Below are 20000 nucleotides of genomic sequence, written 5' to 3'. Positions count from 1 at the left end.
ATTACTGCAATGCATACGGACATCTTTGGGTTTGTTTTGTCATTTGCATTATTAAAGTCGTCACTGGGAAAAGAGCGTTATATTGTTAAGGCAGTGCAACATCATCACGGTGTATTGCAGTAATAAAAAATTATTTTTGAGCAAACTGTCAAATATTTTGTGGTCAATCATGATAGTAATAGAAATGTTTAAAAAAAATAGTTTTTCATTATTATTTGTGAAATCTAATCATGGGGTCATGGGTTATGTAGATGGATGTTTGGAAGCTCTTCAGTGTTTTTGGAGCTGCAGGAAACCCGATGGTTGCTTCCTCTCTTCTGCTGCTGATTCAAACCAGTCATTCAGAACAATCTATGAATGCATTGAGAGGAAAAGACGAGATTGTCCAGAATCAGCAGAACGGTGCTGCTTCGTCTCTGGCGTGTGACCTATGACCGCTTACACGCCTGTTTCCATGGCAACAAGCCCAGTTCAGTTCCACAGAAAGTCCCCTTCAGCTCCGGGTTTTGTTTAATGTGTTATGTAATATTTAATTTTATGTGATATCTAGCTGACAGCTTCACATCCATCAGAGCTCATGTTGCTTTAAACTAGCCAACATGCTTCTATCAGTTTGGTTTTGGAGGTTAAAATAATAGTGCACCGTGAGAATTTGGGTTTCCAAACAAGAAATAAATGTGTTTTCTGCATAAACCCAACAAAAGTACCTTTATTGCAAAGGAATTATAATTTAAAAATGACAGTTTAGAGGGATCTAGATGTATACATTCACCTACACTTACCCGCGTTCTCCAATGCTAAACATGATCTGGACTGAATAAATGCTTTCAAGACACATTTATGATCCTAATAGTTATATGAAAACTGAGATATTGAGCGGTGATCTTCTTACCATCAGTGACTTAATGACAAGGACTCAGGATGTTCTGAAATAACTGAGACCCTTGTCAAGGTTGCATTGCTATAGTACGATGATGAGGTGAGGAGCAGTGCATTGTGGGATATATATATATATATATAAGATCTCAATTAAGGTTGACTTTCACTGTCACAGAAAGTATTCTAGAACTTTTTAATTACAGATGTTCAGTGTTGATTCTAATCGAGTCTTGGCTGAAATGTGACTCAAAGCAGCAAACAGCTGCGGTTTGTTTCATAGTGAAGGTTAGTTTGGCTGCAGATCTGTCTTTCTATGTTTAGTCCCTTTTCAAGATCAGATGAAGTTGGATGTGGTCACACAGTTTAAACTCTTACATTTACTCTGGTGAAGTGTGTAATGACTGTTTGCCGATGTCAGTGTACCAGGGCTTATGCTTGACTCTGTATTTCACTGATAGACAACACACCTCACCCTTTACTTGTGTGTGTTTATTGCTAATGTGCCCGTTAGACCGCATGCTTGTATTCATTCTGTTTCATGTTCTACAGAAGTATAGTTATTGTCATTCTCTAAATGTGATGTTTGGTCTTCTTCCACAGGAACGGTGCTGGTGCCAGGATTCAGGATCTACAGAACTCACTGAAAACTGAATGACGAGCACAAGCTGCCCACAAATAATCATGGCCAAGTCTTTCAAAATCATAGTAATGCATTCTCCATTTTGGATTGCAAATAGAAAGTGTCTAGTGCTGGAGTGCAATCTGACGTACGTGGAAGCGGGGTGTTTGTTAATCATAATGGCCGTCATCTAGATTTGCATCACTGTTTCTAGATCGAGTTCTTGTTCTTGACATGATGAGGACATTAGATGCCCGGCACCAGCACCCTGACGATTGAAAAGGAGTTAATGACAGCCAAAAAACAGACTTGACATCAGTCGATTTTCTAATTGGTGGTGCTGTACCTTTTCAAACACGATCCAAACTTACAAGAGCCTATAACTATAACGTTAACTATATTAGTGTCCACACCAATGGACAAAAACGTTCTCTTTATGCCTTTTGAGGATATTAAATGCTCATGTTTAAGTGAGATTGGCTGATGGTGTTTTTTTCACTCATCAGTTCTCTTAGAGTCAGAGTGATTGATACAGCTTCATGGTTATAGTATATTGTTCTTAGTGTGAACGGCCCTTTATTCTTCTAGATCTGGTGAGGTGCGGCTTACGGTCACAACATGCTCTTTACTCCCTCTTTGAGTCCTCAGGTCAGAGTAGAGCCGATCGTCCAGTGTGGACGCCAGTTTGTCTGATGGACTGATGTCAGTGAGAGCATGACGCATGTAGTTGGAGTCCTGATCCGGATTAGTGGGATCCTGGATGAGTGTGTTTGTATGTGAATGCAAATGAGAACTAAATGTAGCCATTGGTCCACCACGGTCCATCTGTGAATGTTTATGTGAATCTGCGGGATGAGCATTTGTTCCCAAGTCCTCTTGTCTTCCACAACGCCTGGCACTGTTGTCCTTTGTTTGCGATGAAAAGAGATGTCGGCTTGTGTTGTTGCTGCTGTTGTTTGCGTTTTCCTCCAGGTCTGGACCAGAATTGCCTGTTTCTGAGAGCGGATCAGCACCCTCCAGCTCTGGACCGTTTTTTTCTGGCTCGGGCGATTCTGTACTCGCTGCTCCCTCGCTGACCTCCTCGTCCGCGGCACTAGCGATGCGAGGCAAGGTACTGTGGTAGCGTGTGTCTAAGGGATAGTTGGCGCTGTCGCCTCGGCGTAGTGGATAGCAGCGCTGTCGCTCTAGAGATGGGGATAATCGAGTGGCACCGGGGTCGCTGTACTGTTTACTGCGCTGCCACTGCTTCCTGAGATGGATTCGGGAGCGGTGCCGGTGACGCAAGGAGGGCGAGCCCTGCTGGTCAAACTGGGGGTCATGGCGTAGGAATTCATTAAACAGCGCCTCAGTCTTCTCATCGATGCTGTAGTCTCTGCGTTGGAAGCGTGGCCTGGGTTTGGTTATGGGTTCTTGGTGGGGAACTGTAGCGGGAGTGTCTGCCTCCAAACTTGCGCTGCTCTCAGATGCCTCGTCTTCCAGCTCTTCCTTAAACACCCGTGCCTCAAAACTCTCACAAACCGTGCCTTTGCGTCCAGAATTGGTGAAAAAGCGGCGACGTTCTGATGCGGTCTTTCCAGAGCTACTCCCGTGCAATCTGAATTCCTCTGGAGCCTTGCAAGGAGCCTCGATTGAGGCGTATCCGCTGTCCATCTGCAGAAGTTTCCGGTTGTTTGTCTCTCCGTCGCTGCCTCTCTCAGAGTCTACGCTGTCCTGTCCATTTCTCCTCTGCCCAGCTTCCCTGACCACATCATCATATGGAAGCTCGCCGTCCCCGTCTATATCATCATCGATGTCTTGCGACTGATAGCCAGGGACGCCCGCTCTCAGTGGTCCTGCTGAGCAAACGCTGTCGGCATCGCTTCGAGTGGAGTCCCTGTCGTTGCTGCTCAGGTCGGAGGAGGCGTACTGCTCCAGTGATGCTCTCAGGCTCCAGATGTCGCGGTACAGGCTGGGCTGCTCTAGACTCTCCTGACGAGTCACTGGTCCGAACTCTTCAGCACCGCCTCCTGACGCTTCTGCCATCATCTCCTGTCCATCCTCTTCACCATCCTCCACATCCAGAGGTCCATGGGTTGGGGGCAATGTTGGAGTCTTGTCTTTCACTGCATCTGAGTGGACTCTGAGCTCCATTACAGCTTCTACCTCTAACCTAAAGGTAAACAAAGCTGTTATGTTACAGTAAAATGTTCTATATTACTAATAGGGTAAGGGCAGGAAAATTAAGTTTCATTCTGCAAAAATTCTAGATTGTACTTAAAAAAAAAATGATAAAAATAATTTTACAGAATCTAAAATTTGTCAACGAGCATTGATTTTGAGCATTGAGCATTTGCCCAAGATTACTCTGTTCAGTACTTGTACTTGTTTTAGAAGTGGGCAGCGTTCCTGAAACTGAACATTTAGGTGCATAATGATCCTCTAATTCAGAGATGTTCAATCTTGCTCCTGGAGGGCCACTGTCCAGCACAGGTTAGCTTCAACCATAATTAAGCACACCTGAAGCATTTAATCAAAGTTTTTCAGTAGTACAAGAAATGTTCAGAAAAGCGTGCATGGGCAGGTTGGAGCTAAACTTTAGCTGTTCTTCTCAAACCTGTCCTGGGGACCCACCACTACTGCACATCCTTCATCGGTCACACATGATTTCAACAAACCCAGCTCATTAGTAGAGCTTGGAAGACTGCAGTTGGGAGAGACCGATAAAGGCGATATCCAAAATGTGCATTAGTGGGGAGTGTTTGAGAGCACTGTTTCATAGGTCTGGAGTGTCCAAACCTGCTCCTGGAGGTCCACTATCCTTAAATGTTTGTCTCCAATCCTAATTAAAACACACCTAAACCAGCCAATCATGGTCTTCCAGATCAGAACAATCTTTCAGGTGGGTGTGATTGGTCAGGTTTGAGAGAAACTCGAGGTCAGGGGTTCCTTAATCCTGTTCCTACCTGCAGCTATACAGTGCTCCTGAAAATCCCAGTAATTCATCTGGTTAATTTGTGTTTGGTCAGGGTTGCAATGAAGCTTTGCAGGAAGGTATATCTCCAGGAAAAGGATTTGGCACCCCTGCTATAGGACATGTGCCCTCCGAGAGCAGGATAGGACGCCCCTAATTCAAGGGTGTCTAATCCTACTCCTGAAGGTCCACAAACCTGCAGAGTTTGGCTCTAATACTAATTAAACGCCTGAACAAGCTAATCAAGGATCACTAGAAACTTTTGGGCAGGTGGGAACAAAACTTTATAGCAGTGGTTCACCAAACACTGAACATATTGCATGTCTCCTTTTTTCTACTGGGCACCCCGGTCTAATTTCTAGGATATTTTGACAGGAGATCCTGAGGTGAAGTGGCTGTACCTGCTGAGGGCAGGAGGAGCTCCTCCGGTGACATCCAAAGCACCGGCCGAGAGGCGTCTTGGTGGCTCCTTCTGTGGCTGCGCAGTGGGTTTTTGCCACAAGAAGTCGCTGACTCCAGCATGTAAGGTTTCTTCTCCCTGATCCAGAGTCTCGCTAGCCGCCCGCTGCCTCTGAAACGCACGTCTCCGCGGAGAAGCTAAGGGAATGAAAGAAAAAAATGGGAATGACCAGGAAGTGCAACCTTTGAAGTGACTGAGGGTATGTTCACACTGCAGGCAAAGGTGGCCCAAATCTGATTGTATTGCTCACATGTGACTCAGATCTGTTTTCTTCCATGACTGTGTGAACACCACAAACCGCATGGAATCTGATCTTTTCAATTCTGAGATCTCACAGTGTGTTGTGCACTTCAGCAGCTCAGCAGGTTTTGGAGCTACAGAGAAGCAAAGAAGCTTGAAAAGGAGGCGCCATGGCTCCCCTCATCCTCAATAATGAGCGCATGTAATGCAATCTGTAGCTCATTAGCAGGAAATGAGCATGCCGTACTGACTGACCTTTCACATCGGGTGAGGTATAATGCGTTTATTTTATAATTGACTTATCAGGAAGCAGCTTTTGTCCTGCGCTCTTACTTGAAATCTCTGAACCAATCAGATCTCACTCCAGTCACATGACTGTAACTAGACTGAGCTACTCTAGCCGTATTGATCTGTTATTGATTCCTCTTCTCCAGGCTCAGTCAGGACTGAATAAGATCTCCGTGTGTAAAACATTGTTTAAGGAGACTGCAGAATGTCTGGCTTTGGATTGTTTTACAGAGTGTGATTGCTGAATAATACTGCAGCTCATATCGTGAAGAATCATTACTGTTCACTGAACTATGAAGCATCTTTCAGGAGACAAAACAACCTCTACAGTCCAAGACGAGAGTTTAATCAAACTGAACTGCAGAATGACTTGATCTGAACTTCACATATGGAAGTTGTTGTGTGTTTCAGGTCATCCTCACCTCTCATGTCGAGACTCGCTGCTCTCTGGATGGTGTCCTGTCTCCATTTCTTGACACTGAAGAATGGACCCGCTCCCTCCAGGCTGGTGTGGCGTCGGAGCTTAGACAGGAAGTGGAACATGGTGCCCTGAGCTGGACCTGCAGCACCGCTGGCCGCACAGGAAGTGGAATCTCTGTCCATCAGCAGGCTCCTGTTCATCACCTCGATCTGGAGAGGAAGAGACTGTGAAAGTGTCCAGCAGGTCACAGGTAATGCCGGTCAATCTCAGACAAACATCCGGCTCATATTAACACCCAAAGTCAAACATATTTAAAGCACCGAACTCTGTAACATGGTGATGAAATCATTCTGTCCAGATGCAGTGCATAATTTAAATTAAATTCAACAAACAAACACTGATATGCACAACTGTACTGTACAATTTATGCAAATAATTTATTGTCAGTGTCACAATGCAAAACACCCTAATGTCTTTTAATTCGTTCATGCAAAATTTAAATAAAGCTTATAAAAAAATATAAAATATCTAAAACAATTAATGAAATAAGATTATGCACTAAATAGTTCAAAATAAAAATAACATATAAATAAAACCTATAAAAAATTTAACCTAAAGACTAATATTTTTTAAAATACTTAAAACTAAAATGGAAAGTGAAAACTAAAAATATACATATAAAATATAATACACAATTTTATTAATAGTATAAAAATAATACTAAAGACTATCAAAAGTGACATCTCCCTGGTTTCACAAACAATGCTTAAGCTTAGTCCCAGACTAAAGTTTGAGTCTAAGCTGTTTATCTTAAGATATATCAGTGCCTTTGTTTGGTTTAAATATGAACATCAGTAATGTTTTTTAAGGCATGTTAATTAAAATTTCTTAAATGTCCTAGTTGAACTATGGCCTCATCCTGGCTTACCTTAGCCCTGTCTGTGAAACCGGGCCTTTGTGTGGGACTTTTGATTTATTCTGCCCATATACTCCCCTGTGTTTATTGACTAATGCATTTCATTGTGCTCTGCGTGACTCACGGTGTGTGATCGAGCTGGTTTGGCCGTGTGTTCAGTGCTGGTGTTCAGTGTGTTTCCAGGCAGAGCACTGCTGGGGCTTTGAGCGCTCCACAATCCTTCAGTCTCCGACATAGGACACTCCACAGGCTGAAAACACACACAACATAGAGAGCTGAATACACAGGGTGCATCTAAAGACATCATACACTCCAGACTGTAGCCAATATAATGATTCTGCTTTCTGGGCCCCTTTGTATGCAGTATCGCATTCATCCTTTATGGAGTACTGAATCCCAAAATGCATTGTGACAAATCACTGAAAAATCTGTGGAATATCAAAACGTTCAGCCTAATTGAAAATACTTTATTTTACTCAATAATTATGCTCATTAAGAGTATGACAGCCTTAACTTAGCAGCTTACAAGATTCCTTCTTCAGTCCAGCACAGGGTTATTAATAACAATAACCATTAAAAAAAAAACATGTTCATGACTTGAAATAATTTAATTATTATTAGCTGCCAATGCAACATTTCTCATTGTTGTTGAAGTTCTAAAAAAAAATTAAATTTGAATTCTTCATTTTGATTGGTTGACATGTTCTAACAGGTTGATTAATTATTATAATTATTTATAATGTTATTATTTTTTATTGTCAATAGAAAGCGGTTTCAAAAGCTGTGAGTCAGACACACTGACAACATAACGTGTTGCATAACTGAACTGCAGCTCTTCGCAGAAAATGAATCAGGAGTGAGTCAGTAAGAGTTATGATGAACTTCATGTAATTTACATGAGAAAGAGAGTCGCATTTACACCCAAATGATAATTCATCTACATGGAACCCAAAAGTGCTGCTGTAATCTGCTGAAAAGTGACTGAACAGAAAGTTTTTGTGTGTCTGCGGATCATTAAGCCTAGTATGAGTTAGTTTAGTTGTTTGTATAATGTAAGAAGTTCACTCCGATATTTTGTTGCTTCACAAAAGCCTGTATTGTAAGATGTGTGGATAGATGGCTCACTAGTGCATTCTTTGTTTTCTGCAGTGCATACGACAGAAATAAACACACTGCTGATGCTCTTCATGTGTGAGGTATGTTGGAGAGATATTAAAGCAGCATGACGCATGTTACCTGAAATATTGAGAAGGATGGGTGTTGTAAGGGCTGTTCGTTGAGCGTCACGCTGTTCTCCGGTGAATCACACTCCAGGATGGTGAGGATCTTCAGCGCCGGCGGCTGCATGTGCATGTGCGTCAGACGAGCTTTCTTCAGGTGATGGAAGTCTCCCTCCGTCAGCGTGTACCTAAGAGACCGTTACAGCCTATCATGATCCAGACCAAGTCAAAGTCTTCTCAATATTCAGTTATTTCATTTTCTTTCTGTTCCTTGTGGTTGTAAACTAAAACATGAACTTCACATGAATCTCTGACAGACAGATGGAAGTGGACAGTAACATAACCAACCAATATTTAACTCTATTAATCAAAAACAAAAAAATCCAAAAATTTTATCTCTTAATTTAACTAATTCAACCAACATTTAAATGTTTTAATCGAAAAAATTACCAATTGTCATTTTAAATTTGTTAAACGACCAAAACTGACTGACAATTAAAACTAAATCTTGTAATAGAAAAAAAAACGAATAACCAATGTTTAATTCAGTGAATCAAACAAAACACCTAAATTATATCTCTTAATAAAGGGTGTGGAGGCTCTTGACCCTTGACCTGTGTGTGTGTGTGTGTGTGTGTGTGTGTGTGTGTGTGTGAGTCTGACCTTCGACCTGTCTCCTGGTCTTTGGCGCTCTGCTCGTAGATTGCGGCCTCATTGAAAGAGACCCGTCTTCCGGTGACCGACGCAGACAGGAAGTGATCCACATCCGTATCGCCATGACAGCTGGAAGAGGACAGCGAATCGCCGCTCTCGAGTCTGATAGTGACATCTGAGGAAAACAGAGAAACATCAGTGACATTTGTTTCTCTTTATAAGTATGAATCTCTCAATCGAACAAAACGATTATCATTTAGAAATCTCGCAATCAAACGAAACGGTCAACATTTAGAAATCTCTCACTCACATGAAACGATCAACATTTAGAAATCTCTCACTCGCACAAAATGATCAACATTTAGAAATCTAGCAATCAAACGAAACTCAACATTTAGAAATCTCTCACTCACATGAAACGATCAACATTTAGAAATCTCTCAATCGAACGAAACGATCAACATTTAGAAATCTCGCTATCTAACAAAACGATCAACATTTAGAAATCTTGCAAACGAACGAAACGATCAACATTTAGAAATCTCTCAATCGAACGAAACGATCAACATTTAGAAATCTCGCTATCTAACAAAACGATCAACATTTAGAAATCTTGCAAACGAACGAAACGATCAACATTTAGAAATCTCTCAATCGAACGAAACGATCAACATTTAGAAATCTCGCTATCTAACAAAACGATCAACATTTAGAAATCTTGCAAACGAACGAAACGATCAACATTTAGAAATCTCTCAATCGAACAAAACGATCAACATTTGAGAACGAAACTATCAACATTTAGAAATGGCGCTGCACAAGATCCTGGGCCCTATGCATAGGCAATCCTAATGCCCCCCCCCCCCCTGAAAATATATATTCCAGACTTTTCAAGGGCCCTCTCTTCCTTTGGGGCCCTGGTAATCAGTACTGGTTTTACCCCCAGTCCGACGCCCCTGTTTAGAAATCTCTCAAATGAATGAAACGATCAACATTTAGAAATCTCTCACTAGAACGGAACGATCAACATTTAGAAATCTCTCACTAGAACGAAACGATCAACATTTAGAAATCTCGCAATCAAACGAAACGATCAACATTTAGAAATCTCTCACTAGAACAAAACGATTATCATTTAGAAATCTCGCAATCAAACGAAACGGTCAACATTTAGAAATCTCTCACTCGCACAAAATGATCAACATTTAGAAATCTAGCAATCAAACGAAACTCAACATTTAGAAATCTCTCACTCACATGAAACGATCAACATTTAGAAATCTCGCTATCTAACAAAACGATCAACATTTAGAAATCTTGCAAATGAACGAAACGATCAACATTTAGAAATCTCTCAATCGAACGAAACGATCAACATTTGAGAACGAAACTATCAACATTTAGAAATGTCGCAAAAGAACGAAACAATCAACATTTACAAATGGCGCTGCACAAGATCCTGGGCCCTATGCATAGGCAATCCTAATGCCCCCCCCCCCTGAAAATATATATTCCAGACTTTTCAAGGGCCCTCTCTTCCTTTGGGGCCCTGGTAATCAGTACTGGTTTTACCCCCAGTCCGACGCCCCTGTTTAGAAATCTCTCAAATGAATGAAACGATCAACATTTAGAAATCTCTCACTAGAACGAAACGATCAACATTTAGAAATCTCGCAATCAAACGAAACGATCAACATTTAGAAATCTCTCACTAGAACGAAACGATCAACATTTAGAAAACTGACAATCTAACAAAACGATCAACATTTAGAAATCTCTCACTAGAAGGAAACGATCAACATTTAGAAAACTCTCACTAGAACGAAACAATCAACATTTAGAAATCTCGCAATCGAACAAAACGATCAACATTTAGAAATCTCACAATCGAATGAAAAGATCAACATTTAGAAATCTCTCACTAGAACGAAACGATCAACATTTAGAAATCTCGCAATCAAACGAAACGATCAACATTTAGAAATCTCTCACTAGAACGAAACGATCAACATTTAGGAAAACTGACAATCTAACAAAACGATCAACATTTAGAAATCTCTCACTAGAAGGAAACGATCAACATTTAGAAAACTCTCACTAGAACGAAACAATCAACATTTAGAAATCTCGCAATCGAACAAAACGATCAACATTTAGAAATCTCACAATCGAATGAAAAGATCAACATTTAGAAATCTCTCACTAGAACGAAACGATCAACATTTAGAAAACTGACAATCTAACAAAACGATCAACATTTAGAAATCTCTCACTAGAACGAAACGATCAACATTTAGAAATCTCACAATCGAATGAAAAGATCAACATTTAGAAATCTCTCACTAGAACGAAACGATCAACATTTAGAAAACTCACAATCTAACAAAACGATCAACATTTAGAAATCTCTCACTCAAACAAAACGATCAACATTTAGAAATCTCGCAAAAGAACGAAACGATCAACATTTAGAAACGGGCGCTGCACAAGATCCTGGGCCTTATGCATAGGCAATCCTAATGCCCCCCCCCCCCCCTTGAAAATATATATTCCAGACTTTTCAAGGGCCCTCTCTTCCTTTGGGGCCCTGGTAATCAGTACTGGTTTTACCCCCAGTCCGAAGCCCCTGTTTAGAAATCCCGCAAATGAATGAAACCGATCAACATTTAGAAATCTCTCACTAGAACGAAACAATCAACATTTAGAAATCTCACAATCGAATGAAAAGATCAACATTTAGAAATCTCTCACTAGAACGAAACGATCAACATTTAGAAAACTCACAATCTAACAAAACGATCAACATTTAGAAATCTCTCACTCAAACAAAACGATCAACATTTAGAAATCTCGCAAAAGAACGAAACGATCAACATTTAGAAACGGGCGCTGCACAAGATCCTGGGCCTTATGCATAGGCAATCCTAATGCCCCCCCCCCCCCCTTGAAAATATATATTCCAGACTTTTCAAGGGCCCTCTCTTCCTTTGGGGCCCTGGTAATCAGTACTGGTTTTACCCCCAGTCCGACGCCCCTGTTTAGAAATCCCGCAAATGAATGAAACCGATCAACATTTAGAAATCTCGCAATCGAACAAAACTATCAACATTTAGAAATCTAACAATCTAATGAAACGATCAACATTTAGAAATCTCGCAATCGAACAAAACTAGCAACATTTAGAAATCTCTTACTAGAACGAAACGATCAACATTTAGAAATCTCTCACTCAAACAAAACGATCAAAATTTAGAAATCTTGCAAACGAACGAAACTATCAACATTTAGAAATCTCGCAATCGAACAAAACTAGCAACATTTAGAAATCTCTTACTAGAACGAAACGATCAACATTTAGAAATCTCTCACTCAAACAAAACGATCAAAATTTAGAAATCTTGCAAACGAACGAAACGATCAACATTTGAGAACGAAACAATCAACATTTAGAAATCTAGCAATCAAGCAAAAACTATCAACATTTAGAAATCTCGCAATCGAACGAAACGATCAACATTTGAGAACGAAACTATCAACATTTAGAAATCTAGCAATCGAGCGAAAACTATCAACATTTAGAAATCTCTCAAAAGAACGAAACGATCAACATTTAGAAATGGCGCTGCACAAGATCCTGGGCCCTATGCATAGGCAATCCTAATGCCCCCCCCCCCCTGAAAATATATATTCCAGACTTTTCAAGGGCCCTCTCTTCCTTTGGGGCCCTGGTAATCAGTACTGGTTTTACCCCCAGTCCGACGCCCCTGTTTAGAAATCTCTCAAATGAATGAAACGATCAACATTTAGAAATCTCTCACTAGAACGGAACGATCAACATTTAGAAATCTCTCACTAGAACGAAACGATCAACATTTAGAAATCTCGCAATCAAACGAAACGATCAACATTTAGAAATCTCTCACTAGAACGAAACGATCAACATTTAGAAATCTCTCACTAGAAGGAAACGATCAACATTTAGAAAACTCTCACTAGAACGAAACGATCAACATTTAGAAAACTCACAATCTAACAAAACGATCAACATTTAGAAATCTCACAATCGAATGAAAAGATCAACATTTAGAAATCTCTCACTAGAACGAAACGATCAACATTTAGAAAACTGACAATCTAACAAAACGATCAACATTTAGAAATCTCTCACTAGAACGAAACGATCAACATTTAGAAATCTCTCACTCAAACAAAACGATCAACATTTAGAAATCTCGCAAAAGAACGAAACAATCAACATTTAGAAACGGGCGCTGCACAAGATCCTGGGCCTTATGCATAGGCAATCCTAATGCCCCCCCCCCCTTGAAAATATATATTCCAGACTTTTCAAGGGCCCTCTCTTCCTTTGGGGCCCTGGTAATCAGTACTGGTTTTACCCCCAGTCCGACGCCCCTGTTTAGAAATCCCGCAAATGAATGAAACCGATCAACATTTAGAAATCTCGCAATCGAACAAAACTATCAACATTTAGAAATCTAACAATCTAATGAAACGATCAACATTTAGAAATCTCGCAATCGAACAAAACTAGCAACATTTAGAAATCTCTTACTAGAACGAAACGATCAACATTTAGAAATCTCTCACTCAAACAAAATGATCAAAATTTAGAAATCTTGCAAACGAACGAAACTATCAACATTTAGAAATCTCGCAATCGAACAAAACTAGCAACATTTAGAAATCTCTTACTAGAACGAAACGATCAACATTTAGAAATCTCTCACTCAAACAAAACGATCAAATTTTAGAAATCTTGCAAACGAACGAAACGATCAACATTTGAGAACGAAACAATCAACATTTAGAAATCTAGCAATCAAGCAAAAACTATCAACATTTAGAAATCTCGCAATCGAACGAAACGATCAACATTTGAGAACGAAACTATCAACATTTAGAAATCTCTCAAAAGAACGAAACGATCAACATTTAGAAATGGCGCTGCACAAGATCCTGGGCCCTATGCATAGGCAATCCTAATGCCCCCCCCCCCCCTTGAAAATATATATTCCAGACTTTTCAAGGGCCCTCTCTTCCTTTGGGGCCCTGGTAATCAGTACTGGTTTTACCCCCAGTCCGAAGCCCCTGTTTAGAAATCTCGCAAATGAATGAAACCGATCAACATTTAGAAATCTCTCACTAGAACGAAACGATCAACATTTAGAAATCTCGCAATCGAACGAAACAATCAACATTTAGAAATCTCGCAATCGAACAAAACTATCAACATTTAGAAATCTTTCACTAGAACGAAATGATCAACATTTAGAAATCTCGCAATAGAACAAAACGATCAACATTTAGAAATCTCACAATCGAATGAAAAGATCAACATTGAGAAATTTCACAATCGAACGAAACGCTCAACATTGAGAAATTTCACAATCTAATGAAACAATCAACATTTAGAAATCTCGCAATCGAACGGAACGATCAACATTTAGAAATCTCGCAATCGAACGAAACGGTCAACATTTAGAAATCTCGCAATCGAACGAAACGATCAACATTTAGAAATCTCGCAATCGAACGAAACGATCAACATTTAGAAATCTCGCAATCGAACGAAACGGTCAACATTTAGAAATCTCGCAATCGAACGAAACGGTCAACATTTCGAAATCTTGCAATCGAACGAAACGGTCAACATTTCAGAAAGCTCGCAATCGAACGAAACGATCAACATTTAGAAATCTCGCAATCGAACAAAACGATCAACATTTAGAAATCTCTCACTAGAACGAAACGGTCAACATTTAGAAATCTCGCAATCGAACGAAACGGTCAACATTTAGAAATCTCGCAATCGAACGAAACGGTCAACATTTAGAAATCTCGCAATCGAACGACACGGTCAACATTTAGAAATCTCGCAATCGAACGACACGGTCAACATTTAGAAATCTCGCAATCGAACGAAACGGTCAACATTTCGAAATCTTGCAATCGAACGAAACGGTCAACATTTCAGAAAGCTCGCAATCGAACGAAACGATCAACATTTAGAAATCTCGCAATCGAACAAAACGATCAACATTTAGAAATCTCTCACTAGAACGAAACGATCAACATTTAGAAATCTCTCACTAGAACGAAACGATCAACATTTAGAAATCTCTCACTAGAACGAAACGATCAACATTTAGAAATCTCGCAATCGATCGAAACGGTCAACATTAAGAAATCTCTCAATCGAACGAAACAGTCAACATTAAGAAATCTCTCACTCGAACGAAACGATCAACATTTAGAAATCTCGCAATCGAATGAAATGATAAATGTAAATCGAACAAAACCGACTGATGTTTAAAAATATCTTAATCAATAAAACTGATCAACATTTAAATCTCGTAATCAAACGGACTTAAGTAGTCTTTTAGTTGAAGGCTTGGCCTGACTGTACTGCTGTGTTTGTGAATGACTCTGTTCTCACGTTCACCTTGCGTCGGCTGACTCTCCTCTATGTATGTGGTGTTGGTTTTCTCCAGGTCATCGCTGGCTCTGAACACCAAACAAACACAAATCACACCAAGATGATGAGACCTGTTGATTTGTTTAACTTGTAAACTCACACACACACACACACACACACACACACTATATGTGGTGATGAACAGGTTTGTCTACTCCAGTGTTTTGAGTCATTTCTGAGGGTGAGAGTGATGGAATGAACACTGTTGCTGGAGGTTTGGAGGCGTGAATGTTCTTCACCTGGAGTAGCGTCGCTCTCCTCGACAGCAGCGATGACAGAAGACCAGCAGGATGGACAGGAGGACCAGCGTCCCGGCGGCGAACACACACAGAAGCACCAGCAGCGTGATGTAGTTCTCCTGAGAGCCAGACGCCAGTGGCATGTCCTGCAATGCATTTCAAACAGAGATCTCGGTTTCAAAATACTGTGCATGTCCTCAGGGACATCAGGATGAACCACAACAGACTATCAACTCCATCTCCAGCCTTCCTGTAGCTCAAACAGTGGACCACAGCGCTCGCAACACAAAGGTCATAGGTTTGATTCCACAGGGACAGTAATGACTGACTTGAATTCAGTGCAAATCGCTGCCAGATGCATGAATGTAAACACCACAGTGTGTCCATAATAACCACAGACAATTATTGAGGTTTACATTAAAAACAGTAAACATAAAAATACAGAACACATTGAATTGAACTGGTTTCATAACTGATTAACTTTGCAACATTAACAGTGTTGTTTTACTATTTATTATAAATCAACCATAATTATGCAAATAATGCTGTGAATAGATTAAAGGAATAGTTTCACCCGAACGTGTGACTTAACATTATTTACTTCTGTTGTTGGACTGAGAAATATCACACTGTTTTTTTGTCCATATAATAAAACTCAGTGGAGTCTAGTGCTGTTTGGTTTGTGTTCCACAGAAGCAATAAAGTTACACAGGTTTGAATGATGACAGATTGATCATTTCTGGCTGAATGATCCCTTAATCTTGTGTTTACTAGGTACGTTTATTTATTTATATGCAACATTTCATACACCGTGGTAATTCGAAAAGCTTTACAGACAATTTGTAAAAATGTTAAGTTTTATAATAAATCATTAAAAATAGATGACTGTTTAAACAAAGAGACTGCACTGATTTACTGTAAGATCCTTATCAAATATCAGAGGCATTATTGATGCGTACGTACATACTGCAGTCACTCGAGTCTCGAAGCAGTGCTGGATATAATACAATTAATTCAGAGAGACGATTGATTAATTAGTACTGACTGTAAGAACGAGTTTCAACATAATCAAAACTCTGAAGGATCTTCAGTTCAGTTTCTGCTTCTCTGAATGAGAAACGAGGACATGAGCACTAAAATTAGAGATGGAATAAAGCCTTGAGCCACGACGCATTTACTGCAGCTCCTCGTGTGTGTGTGTGTGTGTGTGTGAGAGAGAGAGAAGCAGACAAACATTTAGTGCATGTGCTTATGGAGATTTTCCATCTGTGCTCCATGTAAACTAATTAGTGTGCAACACTGAGACACAAACTGAATCCTGTGAGGGGTTTCCCTCATTCAGGTGAATCTGTCCGTCTGTGTCTCCATGGCAACCGTCTCCCTGTGGCCTCTCCCTCACCTGAGGAGCTTCCTCACCTACAGCAGGTGAAACACGACTGACTTATGCCTGTAATATATAATATATATATTGGATATTTCAGAGCATCATAGTTAGATCTACAAATGATTTTTAAAGATTTATTTGATTGATTTCTATGTCTGTCACAGGTTTAGCTGATGGTGGATGTCATGTACCAGACACACTGAATCCTCGGGTGACGTGATTGTGAACACACCCATTAACACAAGCTGTTCATGTTTTTATCGTCTGCAGAAAATTAATTTGGAAACAGATTTCCTCTCACTAAGCTTCAGTGCGTCTCCAAACAGCACAGACTTTCAGCAGAGAAATGCCAGAAGACAGAAAAACACTTCGTCTGCAGTTTCTCACGCTGATGTTCTGCATGAAAACTACAAAAACAGCAGCTCCTTTACCAAAGTTTCCCATTCATTTATATGAAGGAAAGTGAAGATATATTTCCAATCATCAATTTGGTTATTTTGGGAGAAAAAAAAATGTTTTGCAGTTCAAGTACAGCAACATTTTCTCACCTGCCAGCTGCATAAAAGACACCAGACAAACATAATGCATAATTCAGCTGCTGGAACAGAATCATATTATAAATGCTGCTTCTTTTATATTTTAGTTTAGTTTTTGCTTTAATTAAAGTGACAAAATATACACCCGAAAAAAAAATTGTGTGTGTGTGTTGGTTGTACTCACAGTGGTGAGGCGCGTCTGTAATGGAGACTCATCACTCATGGTCCAAAAGCTTGTGTGAGACGCCTGCGAGAAACACAAGAGAAAATGACAGGCATTCAGATGGACAGACGCTCGTCCATCATCAGGACCCCGGAGCGCTGACTCCGCAACATGAGCACAATCACTGCAGAACGACCGTCCATCTGGATCAGAACACATCTTTACAAATATGGTAGAACCATCACTTCCACCACAAAAGACTGCTTTGCAAGTAATCCTTCTGATTTATCTCAATTCCTCAGCAAATCTGAGGTATTTCGTATTGCTCGGAAGGAAAGTAACCTATCCTACAGAAAAGCATTAAAAACTGCTAGATCCGATTACTTTTCTTCTCTTTTAGAAGAAAACAAACATAACCCCAGGTATTTATGCAATACAGTGGCTAAATTAACAAAAAATAAAGCCTCAACAAGTGTTGACATTTCCCAACACCACAGCAGTAATGACTTTATGAACTACTTTACTTCTAAAATCGATACTATTAGAGATAAAATTGCAACCATTCAGCCGTCAGCTACAGTATCACATCAGACAGTGCACTATAGACCCCCTGAGGAACAGTTCCACTCATTCTCTACTATAGGAGAGGAAGAATTGTATAAACTTGTTAAATCATCTAAACCAACAACATATGTGTTGTTCAGGAGGCAGACACAATCTGTCAATTTACATGTAGATTAAAGATCCATCTCTTGAACCTGGATCCAGGTCTGATGGTGGATCAGCACCTAGAGATGACCTCTACAGCTCTTGACTATTAGAGACAGATCCCCTGTGAATGTTATATAAACTTGTATTAAAATATGTGCTCTCATTTTTATTTAATAATGTCTGAATTTATTACTTAAATTCAATGAAAATGAGATGTTGCCTTGGCAGCTTGCAGAAATAACAAATATTTTATCTATTATAATTTTTTATTTCAAGTACAGATTAAGATCTCTGTTATTACTGACACACACTGTTGAGTTGATGCAGGTCATGCAAATGTTAATGAATGTTATGTTTGATTACACTTGTATGACACAGATGGTCATGTGACGCGTGTCCTGCAGAGAAACGGGCCGAGACGCACTGGACCGAGACACACTCCGGTAGGACCGATGATGCACACACACACACACACACACACACACACACACACGTCCAGTGAACTAGAAGCCATAAACAGTCCTGCTGTGCTTGATTCAGCATTCATTACAGCTGTTTAACTCTCTGACCGCACACACACTGACCATTAACCAGCGACTCTGTGCTTCCTGTGCATGAGTGATGCTGGGAAACTGAGCACACACACACGCACACACACACATACACAGAGAGAGAGAGAGAGAGAGAGAGAGAGAGAGTCAGAGATGCCCGCTGATGTCACTGGGGCATCATGGGATTGATGGAGGATGCTGTGGTGCTGATAACTGCAGAAAGTAGGACAGCAGAGTCTACAAGCACTGCAGCTACACACAGAGTGAGCTATTCATGGAGGAAATCTTATATAACCTTTAAATATATATTTACAGTGTCGGGGAGTAACTAGTTACATGTAATGGAATTACTTAATTTAACTACTTTAATTAATGGAAGAAAAAACATTTAATTAAATTATAGTTACATATGAAAATGTTAATGATTACAAAGCGGGTCACATCTGAATTCTTCACACACCCACACACAGATTTAATTGATTTCTTTCATAAATTGCATTGACTGCTCTAAAATATGAGACATCAATGTTTCAGGAGTTTAAGATAAAGAATACGACACATGCTTATTCCATAACCGTTTTATTTCCTTTTTGGGTTCATGTATATGCTTTTTTGTTTTAGATTAATTGTTTTTGTTTGTTTGTTTGTTTGTTTGTTTGTTTGTTTTTTCAGGCATTGTTAGATGTGTTTCCTTACATCGCAAAGATTTGATTAAAAAAAACAGGATCCCTGCTAATAAACTATTTCTTATGTTTTTAAATCTGTATTTAAGCTCAGAGCGATCTCAAAGTAAAAAGAGCTGCTAAAGTCTGATTTTTTTGGTGGCTGTGCTTTAAAATTAAATTATTCTAATCTTAATTCAAGTGATGAAGTCAGTCTTGAGCACTACTGTAAGGTTAAACCTGCCTGCTTTACATGATTATCTTTACTTTCTAAATTATAATTTAAATCATGTAATCAAATGTATTCAGTTAAATTACTTTGATGAAGTAACTGAAATAGTCACACTTTGTTTCACATTTTAAATAGGGTAACTTGTAATTTGTAAGATTTCCAACCCAATGTAATATTTTAAAACATTTAATCATAATCTCAACATGCATATATATATATACACACACACACACACACACAGACACACACACACTTATATATTTGCTGGACCTTAATAAACTCAGAATGAACCACTAGCCAGTTAATTGAAATAATTAAAGTCTTTCAGCAGAATAAATGATCATATAAGCATATAAGAGAGAGAGAGAGAGAGAGTGTG

At 39.7% G+C, this 20000-nt stretch overlaps 1 protein-coding gene across 2 annotated transcripts in view; it reads right to left on the bottom strand.

Annotated features, from left to right (window-relative positions):
- Positions 1-2055: 2055 nt before the first annotated feature.
- Positions 2056-20000, bottom strand: part of LOC132154394 (voltage-dependent calcium channel beta subunit-associated regulatory protein) — a 19059-nt gene continuing 1114 nt past the window's right edge. For both annotated transcript variants that reach the window (XM_059562924.1, XM_059562923.1), the window contains exons 2-10: positions 17487-17549; positions 15383-15528; positions 15111-15172; positions 8657-8822; positions 8010-8181; positions 6898-7023; positions 5859-6066; positions 4850-5045; positions 2056-3647 (exon numbers count right to left, since the gene is read on the bottom strand). In XM_059562924.1, coding sequence (XP_059418907.1) covers positions 2075-3647; positions 4850-5045; positions 5859-6066; positions 6898-7023; positions 8010-8181; positions 8657-8822; positions 15111-15172; positions 15383-15528; positions 17487-17525 — 2688 coding nt within the window. In that variant the 5' untranslated portion in view covers positions 17526-17549 and the 3' untranslated portion in view covers positions 2056-2074. The remainder of the gene's footprint in view (positions 3648-4849; positions 5046-5858; positions 6067-6897; positions 7024-8009; positions 8182-8656; positions 8823-15110; positions 15173-15382; positions 15529-17486; positions 17550-20000) is intronic.

Source organism: Carassius carassius, chromosome 12 (genome assembly GCF_963082965.1).
Source record: "Carassius carassius chromosome 12, fCarCar2.1, whole genome shotgun sequence".
In the NCBI taxonomy this organism is placed as follows: Eukaryota; Metazoa; Chordata; class Actinopteri; order Cypriniformes; family Cyprinidae; genus Carassius; species Carassius carassius.
This window is presented reverse-complemented; position numbering and strand designations above follow the sequence as displayed.